A 9,474-nucleotide genomic window follows, 5' to 3' on the forward strand; every position below is an offset into this window, starting at 1 on the left:
TTGGTGTTGCTGACCCGTGCGAGGTGGCATCTACTGGGTAAGAATTTAATCACACCCTCGCTTCGGCAGCAATGATATGCTCCCGAACCGTCAACGTAACTAAGATAATGTTTTCTGACTGTGGAGTATGCCAACGGCTCTAGAAACCAGATGATTATACCGTCTTTTGGTGTTCCCACACGGCCCATCGATAATGGGGTCAATAGGATGTGGCTCTTCAAACCACAGAATTGAGAAATGATCCAATGCCTTTAACGGGGCGCGATCTAGGATTTTAAAACACTCACGCAACCCTGCCATTACAGACAACCTACTATAATGACTAAGGGTTGCGAAGGAACCATCAATACCATAGCTCACGTCAAGAAGACCACATTTATACAAAGAACAGTTTGAACAACTCTCCCTAGTCTCAATGGCTGCCATATCTAATTCCCACCGTCCATAACCTGCTACAGGGCACGCACCAGGCTCTGAACATCGTCGATGGTATTGTAGTGCACAAAAGAGCTTCGAATAACTCCACCATCCACATCCACACGCAGTACATCTTCTAGCAACCTCCTGGCCCAGTAGTTGTCAGCAGTCAGCGTGCACTTTGACTTGGCCCAGATCTGCCCAACAACGTCTGCAGAGGATCGTCCAGGAACCCGGAAGCTAATGAGAGGGACTCTGACGCTTCGATCGGAGCTGGCATCACCGTAAAGCTGAATGTCTGACTGGGATCGAACCCAGCGTAAAGGCTCTTTCTGCCAGTCAACCTCTTGCTTCTCGATCCAGCTCCCCCCAACGTGGTCAACATAGCTGACGACTGCTGAGATACTCTGAATGGCTTCGTAGCTTCCACTCGTGAGGCCTAGGATGTACCGAGTCTGCTCTTTTGGCAAAAAGTCGCTTCCCAGGTACTCGAGCTGCTGAAAAGCCGACTTATTGACAAAGCCTGTGGCAGGGTGCGGCCCGCAGACCTTGTACCAGCTGAAGTAGTAAAGGTCGACTCCAAAGGCTCGCACATCAACAGGAGCGTGAGGGGCGTAGGCCACGCCGTCAACGCCGACCAGCTTGTCTGGGTTGATGGACTTGATGGCCCGACACACGGCAGCGACGTCTGTGGCGGATCCGAGAACGTTGCTGACGTGGGCGGAGCAAACGATCCTTGTTTTCTCATTGACGAGTCCTTGGGCCTTTAGATCATCCGCCTCTAGTTTCGGGTCGGTCCTTATGTTGCGAGACGGCACCCGCCACCTAACCTCGAGACCCTTCCACTTGGCGGCCTGGACCGAGGGTGAGATATGAGACTCGTGATCGAGCTAGCTCAAGACTATCTCGTCGTCGGGCTGGAACTTGAGCGCAATGCTGACAATATGCACAATCTGGGCTGTCGAATACCCAAAGACGATTTCAGCAGTCGACGCGTTCATGTCGCGCGTAGTGGCCTCGAAAGAGTTGTCGAAGCGAGAAGTGGCTTGCTCTGACAGCTGGTAGGCGAATCCGAGCTGGACGTTCTTGTTCGACATGTAGTGACTGATGGACTCGATGCAGCTGGCGACGACCTAAGATCCAGCGGCGTGGTCGGAAAAGATCTGATCCTGGGCCAGCGCTGGGAACTGAGCCCGATGGTCACCGAGGACGAAATGATGGATGGTATTAAGTTGTGATGCCGAAGTGAGTGCTCAGTCGGCAAGTATGTAGGCAGCGGGTGTCGGTCTGTTGGCAACAGGGAACGCAACACATGTGCATATATAGATGGCACAGCTTGAATGACACGGAGAATCATCGCCAATTCTACTGATTTGCCTATATGTTTAAATCGCCTGCTGAATGCAGAAGCCAGGTCAAGTCGGCATACTCACACCACAACAGGTTAGTAAGGGCAAACATCGTCGTAGATTAGAATAGCAAGCTCACATGGAAAAGATGGATCCATCCTTTTACTCACTCAAGTTCATGACCAAACTAACCAACGTGGGGAAGCTTTCTGCCTCGGTATTTACGCCCATAAGAGGCACTCAATGATCATCTGCGGTTGGTTCCACACTCGCAGGTAACCATACATCGGTCGGTCTACGCACCCGTCACGGAGTATAACTTCCTTTATAAGGTCAGCAGCATCATATGTGCATACAATGTACCCTGGTGCAGGGTCACGTAATGCGCGTCAGCATGCAGCAGTCTCGTAGAGCTAGCCCAACATCTGTCTGCTTACTATGAAAGGCATTGCAACCACGATATTGGGCACGACGGTGCCACCATCTGACAACCACATTCGGACATGTCTTCATAGGACGCAGCTGTGGCCACTGCCTCCTGTTCATGCCCAGTAGACAGCTTATTGCCTGTTTGAAACAGTTTGGAATTTCAGGCTTTGGTGTAGTACTCACCTGTCTTTGTTATATGGTTTCACTCTAACACACCCGGGGTTGCATCATGTACCGGAGTTCTAATCCGCTTCAAGGTAATCTTTCATGTGCTTAGACTGACGGCTGCACTCGGACTTTCTCCATTTATTCACACAATCTTGTACACACCGGTGAGCCGATAGGTAGTACAGTTAGACGCCGAGGGCGTATACATGCATAGGAACATGGCGGCAAACCCCTCATCTCAGCGCAGCGTTGTGAAACCACAAGGGATTCCTCGTAGTTGAGCCCATGATTTTCGTGGACAATGCTGGCATTCTCTTCTATAAGGTAGCTTGTGACGTCCAACGTGCCCTTCTAGGACGTGATAATCTTGGCATACTCTAGGGCCGTTACGGTGGGTTATTGTAAGCTAACAGGCAAGACTACAGCTCTTGCGGGACGATACGGAAGATGGATAACCTGCATAATCTGAGCCTCCGATAAAGATGTACAGATGACAGCATGCTCCACGAAAGGTATGAGACTGTAGTGTAGACATAACGCACTGCTTGAAGTGTGATGACCACTCATCAATCAGTGGTTCCATGAAGTACGGCTGCGATTTCAGACTACGGGCATTGAAACTATCTGCCCACACGTGATTTTTACATTCTTTTGCCGACACACCAGATGCTACAAGCATCACCACCAACTTGCCATCAGAGAAGCAGTAGGACCCCATACCGAAGTCACTATATAGACGCTATACGGAAGTATACGGATGCATCGGTCACAACCGCACTCGAGGGCCAGTATACAGACTTCGGCAGTGCAGTCCCCAATTGAGTGTGGTGTCGTCAATGCATGACCTTTTGTAGTGCTCTCCCAAGGTCTTTTGTGGTCTATAAATCTGACTCGCATCCCACATAAAACATATCTTGACCTACCAGCTTTGCATGCGTGGGGTATATGTCCTGCTGTTTCTTCAACGCTATTTCGATGATTCTCATCATTTTCACTCTTGCTATTTTCATCATGTCTTCTAGCTTAGTTATCCCATCGAGGGCTGGGCTTCAACTATAGCAAAGAACACAGCATTAACATATCATAACATTATATCCCAATGCTAACACAGTGGCCTGCCATTTTCATCACAATTTTTATCATCTTCATCGTTGCTACTTGACGGCCGTCATTTTCGTCATCAGCTTCATCGTTTCCGTTCTTTGCTTCTCAATCTCTTCTTCAGACCTCGTAGCGGCCTCGTAGCGGCCTCGTATGCGTGATAAATTAAAAAAAAAATCCATGTACATAAGATACCCATCTCTGTACTGCCGGGCCCGCAAGTCAGGCTCCTCGTCTTTCTCATAGGGGGACATGCCGATGAAATTGTGGTTCTGCTCTGGGCATGCCCGGAGACGGTTTGTTGCACGTGGGAGGAAATGGTGGTATACAAATCCTAAACGGTACTCCATGTGGTACATCTCCAGTCCAGCGTATACAGCGGAGACAGCCAGTAGCCCGAGTAATGAATTCAGGTAGACAAATGCTTCCAAATATTCCTTTGAGATCCCGAGGCTCTCCCAAGTCCACGGATCACCAGCCCTTGACGCCCCGAGGAAGCCGCGAACACAAAGGCGCTTCGCTCGTCTACGCCTGAGAATAGGTGGGAAGGCGGAGGTTTGATACGGGTCGTAACCTTGTTCTCGTTATTAGGAGAACCCAACATCAAGATTAATGCCTCACGGAAGAACGCATCCTCCATCAACTGTACCAGGCTTCTACGCTGAGGAGTTTCCTTCACGTCATCTTCACTCCCCCAGGGTGGTTCTTCCTCGACTTAGATGTTCCATCTTCAAAAACTAGCTAAAAAAAAAAATAAAAAATGAATGAACACCATATACAACTAATAGAACGTCTATGGTGACTCAAATCCAACGTTCTTCCTCTCCATGTCAATTCAACCCCCTTCCTCCCTTCCGGAACCTGCACTATTCACCCAAATCGCGACCTTCCTGCCGCCTTGGCCTCCCGCCTGGCCTTCTGCAGAGCCTCCATGGGTTTCAAAAACATCAGTTCGTTTGGCAAAGACACAGCCCGGGTTCTGGTGGCAATGTTTGGCTGTGGTGTCTGAGCCTCAACCAGAGGTATTGGTGGAGGTCGATCATGTCGGTAGGGCTCTTGGTCCTGGGCTGAGGCAATGAAGGTTGGCGACTTGCTCTGGGGGGCCTGATAGACAGGAACTCTCTCCACGACCTGGGCCATCTGTGGAGGACAGGTACCGAGTCCCCGTCTTTGGTCATGAGATTCTCCGTGAGAACCCAGCACAGTTCGAGGGATCGTAGCAGGATCAGCCACAGTACGAGGTGCAACAGTCTCGATGAGGTGAGACTTATGCGTGTGGTGCGCAACAGCGGGTATTTTTGGCTTCTGTGGCGCCTCGAACTGGATCACTGTGTCGGTCAGGGAATAGCTTCCTCGATCCAAGGCTGGGCCCCCAGTTCTCCGTGGTTGGCGCAGTGCAAGGCTTCCAACTGCAATCTCTTTGCGGGAGGTCTCAGATGTCTTGAGGGCCTCGGCTCTCTCAATGCTCGTGGCCAGAGGGGTTTGTTTTGTCGCTCTATGAGGGCGGCTCCCCGCGGGGGTTTCAACTAAAGCCTCTCGGGGAGATGTCTCGACTGTCATGCGAGCATCAGCTCTCTGAACATTAGAAGCAAGAGCAGTCGACTCTGTCTTCGATCGTGTCTTTTGCGTTGAAGAGTTTGTGTCCCCGGAGACAATAGGGAGAAGGGGTAGGTGCTCGATCTGGCTATTATACTGAACGGCAGGCTCATAACCGATGCTAGTTTCAAGAGAAACGGCGAACTCATGATCTGAAGAGTTAGTATTCAGGTAGCAACGCGATGACACATGGTGGCATACTTCTTTTAGTATCTCGCTCGACATGGCCTCCATCGGTGTTGCATTCGTCCTGTATATCGGAATTGGCGTTGAGTTCGTCTCGTGTGTCGGAATCATCATCTTGATCTTCTGTCCCAACGGTCAGACAGTCGATGTAGACCCAGTCTTGAAGGTAGACTCACGATCCACAAACCCAAAGCCAGCAACCTCTTCCAAGCCCAAGCCGTCTAAATCTTCGGATAAAACCACGTTCCAGGTTTTTCTTTCTTTCTCAAAGGATCTCCAAAACTGCGGCCAGCTTTGTAGATGCACCCCCCACTTAGACATCCACTACTCCTCACCTTCAAGCACCTCATCTAGTGTTGAGATCTTCTTGGCGATCCGGAGTTGACGATCGGTAAGGCCCTTAGGGTAAGGTCTCTGATTGATCTCGCAATCAGCTGCATATCTTTGAATCTGACGGCATCGTGTTTTCCAATGGTCTGAGACCTCTATGTCGATGGTGACTTCGGCGGCAGGGGCCTCACTGGGACCCGCTGTTTGTTGCTCGGAGCCGTGATCGGACATGCTCATTTCGACAGCAAATACAGACAGTGGTGGAGAGCATAAGTTGGGTTCCATCAAGTAATGATGGAGAAAAATTACGGGAACCGGGGATTATATGATGGGGACAACAGGGGCACAGGCAATACAACGATGAACTGGCCAGGCAATAGGCCTCTGCCTGATGATAAATCACACAAGCACAAGGATATAGGCAAAGAAAACTCAGGTTAGCTCACCTTGGGCAAGCGGTGGGTGAGACAACAATGATGAAATGACTGGTTCTGCGTACAAGAGGACGGACCATGCGCCGCGAAACAGGGCATGTACATCGCCAAACCGGATTTGCAAGAAAAGGCTTGCCATCAATAGGAGCATTTCCTATTGTTCACGCCACATTTAATTTGGGAGGTGGCCAAGCCCAGCGGAAAAACTTGACAAGTGATACACGTATTGAACACCCAGCTGGGAGTTGAGCCAGAAGCAAATGTGACAATTCACATTACTAGAACTACAGGCAAAAGGCCATGTCATTGACGTGCTAAAGCAACTTTGCTTTTGGTCGTAAGTTCTACTCCTCCATTACCCAGACGCTTAAACATTGCATGATGCTGCCTTGTCTCAGTGATTCTTCTCTGGTCAATGTCCAATGTCTTGCGTGAACCCATTCGGTACCCTACACCAGCGAATGGATGACAATCCGCGACAGATACCCTTTGGCTAACGGCTAAGCATCGATTAGCCACGGGGATTTGTTAGTGCCAAAGTCACTAATTGAGTACACCCTGTCGATCTGTTAGCGCAACTTCTGTTGGCCCAGAACTGCGCTATTGGTTTTTGTGGATCGCCGGACTCTCGCCCAGGTGCTGCTTGTTCCTGTTAGCCGGCATTTCGCCGACTCCATTTGGAAATGCGCCTCTGGGGCATGCCATCACCACTTGGGCTCTTCACCTGGGCTTCAACTCAACATTACATCGAAGATCCTTGCCCCAGATCCGTGTTTTTCAAAGATATAGATCCGTGGCCAGAATGAGATGTGATCTAGTGTAATATCCTTGCACTACAGCAAAGAACACCAAGAACGACGACCAAGAACACCCCGCCCCGAGCTTCTGTCGAGCAGCATAGACGACCCAATTGCCTCGATACTTATTTGAATGTTCCTCACTTCTGGCTTTGGCATAGTGATCTATCGCGTTCCACAGTTTCCCTTCTCCACCAACTGTTGAATTAACTCATGGTCTGCCTCCACCTCAAAGTCAAGCTCTCTCAATCTCGAGCTTTGAATGATATCGTACTGGCCTGTTGGCGCCTCAACTCTCTCACCCTGAGGTCTGGCTTTCTGGCGGCTCACCGGCACAGCAGCTGGAGTTGTCGGAGGAACCGGCATTGGCTGGCTGTGCGTGGATGGAGGATGGTAGGTGGCTCGAGTTGATATCTGAGGAGCGGCCTGGGGTGAAATCTTGGGGATAGCCGCGGCCGCCGGCGGAGGACTTGCGAAGCGAGATGCTCCGAGGCCTTTGAGAGGCTGCTTCGTTTTCGGTGCTGGCATGTTGGAAAGTTATTGGGCCTCGGAGATGTGCAAGCTGTTACTCCATGCTCACCTGACTTACGAGCTACGACCTGTGGCACGGCCTTCCGGCTTTGCGCAGCCGATGACCCTTCCATGGTGGCTTTCATCCACTGGGAAACCCGATCGTTGGCCAAATCATCACAAAGCTTCCACCCATCGTTGGTCTTGACAACCCCCCCTTTCTGGGCCATTCTTGTGGTTTCATTTTGGATCAAATCCCTCATCCGGGGCATGAAGACATCACGGAACTGTTTCGATAATGTCATCAGCCCGAGGCGGCTGGCGACCGCTCCCTCGATATTGGAGGGTAGGGGCTCCGAGATGCTCAGGTGTTGGTCGTGCTTGAAGGCGGCGGCGAAGATCGAGACTGCCGCAGTGCGGCAGGAGAGGCACCCTGTGAGATCTTTGGTGGAGGAATCTGGTTCGAGGTAGAAACGGGCTGTTGATTGGCCACAAATGGTCTGTGTGAGTGGTTAGAAGTGCTCATTGAGGACAAGGAGGAGAATACTAGCCTGTTCTGTCTTGTCGCACATTTTGGAAATCGCGATCAGCCAAGCTCAAGGAGCGAGCTGATTCCCAGCCGAGCCATGGCTGGGGGATGACCGACTTTTGTAGGGGCCCGACCACGCTACAGCAGAGTCCTGACCAGGGGCTAAGGGGGGTACTGGATGTGCGCTCTTTATTCAGACCCCATGGACGGCTGCCAGCCCACGAACAACGCCAAGTACAAACTACGCGTCCGCGGGGTGATTGAACACTAGATTTGGATAGGACAACACCATTGACCTAGGATGGGTCGATGAGATACTGCCGGTTTCCTAGAGACACGAGAGATATTCTCATAAAGACAGCACTGTCCACAAGCTGCCTCTTTCACATGATATCGTCTAATCAATCTCCTGATGCCCACCAGCCGCCTTGTACTTGTCCTTCACTTGATCCAGCTCCGCCTCCAACTTTTTACCCTCCGCGTTCAGCACCTCGATCTCTGGATCACCGTCCTCCTCGGTGACCAGCTGAACCTGAATGAGATTTAAGCGGTTAAGGATCTCCTCCCACTCGGTATGCATGGCCCTCCTGAAGTGCCAGAGCTCGAGGTTTGGCGGGATGACACTTGGGCTGGCCACATTGATGGCATCCATCTTATCGTCGATCCGAGCACGCTGGCGCACATCCATATCCTCTGAGAAAGTCGGCACGTCAGAAGCAATGTCTGATATCTCAGGGCGACGCCGTTGAAACTCGCGCATCTGGTCTTTCAGCCAGCTATACGCTTCGGTAGGCTCATCTAGCCAGCGATCCGAGACATCAGTGCTGAGGTCCTTTGTGCCAAACTTGACACTGGCCTCGGCGAGACCAACAACCAGGCCAAGCCAGGTAGCGGAAAAGTCCCATAGACCAGCGTTCATGTGGGATGTCTCCCAACAGACTTGGAGAAAGTCATCGGAATATCCTCTGGAAAGAAACTAACCCATTTCAGCACTATGCCGATGGAGACGTTGTAAACAATACTACCAAGGTGGGTAAGGCCTCGATATCAGACGACGCAATGTCAGTCTGGGGACCAGATCGACCTATAGGTTGGATCAAATAAGGACGAAGGCGGGCTTGCTTCTTGTTGACAATACAAACTCAAGGAACAAACATGCATCATGTTCAGTATTGTTGCCAGGATCTTTCGTTGCAATCCAATTTTTTGATACTTATTCAGCAGATTGCTCGACTGGAGGTTGGCTTCTTTGGCCGTTTGTAGCATAATGGATTAGATAGTCCCATCTACTCTTCTTGCACTCTCATACGCCTGTCACAAGCGTCAAGTTGCTGTGAGTTAAGCCCATGGAGTAGTATGATTTGCAGAGGACACAAACATTTTCTAAAGTCGTCATTCACTTCTCCCTACTACTCCACAGCATCCAAGATGATGGTGCAACCGCTTGGATTCTATCAATCACACTGAGTGCGGCATCAGCACCCAAGTCTTATTGTAACACGTGAGTATAAGAAAGAAAAAAATGGACAGGACACAAAACTACCAATTACTAGTGTTAGAACATGGGCGACTTCGGACTACCTCATGCGGCGGGAACCTAACATACAGAGTGAACGTAGTATTGTGTT

At 50.6% G+C, this 9,474-nt stretch overlaps 1 protein-coding gene across 1 annotated transcript; it reads right to left on the reverse strand.

The window, feature by feature from the left end:
* Nucleotides 1-8,243: 8,243 nt before the first annotated feature.
* NCS57_01445900 (uncharacterized protein) lies at nt 8,244-8,765 on the reverse strand (the record flags this gene model as incomplete). Its single annotated transcript, XM_053064061.1, has 1 exon — nt 8,244-8,765. The coding sequence occupies one exon, from the start codon at nt 8,763-8,765 to the stop codon at nt 8,244-8,246; it is 522 nt and encodes a 173-aa protein (XP_052906344.1).
* Between the last annotated feature and the right edge of the window lie 709 nt (nt 8,766-9,474).

Source organism: Fusarium keratoplasticum, chromosome 13 (assembly GCF_025433545.1).
Source record: "Fusarium keratoplasticum isolate Fu6.1 chromosome 13, whole genome shotgun sequence".
NCBI classification, from domain to species: domain Eukaryota; kingdom Fungi; phylum Ascomycota; class Sordariomycetes; order Hypocreales; family Nectriaceae; genus Fusarium; species Fusarium keratoplasticum.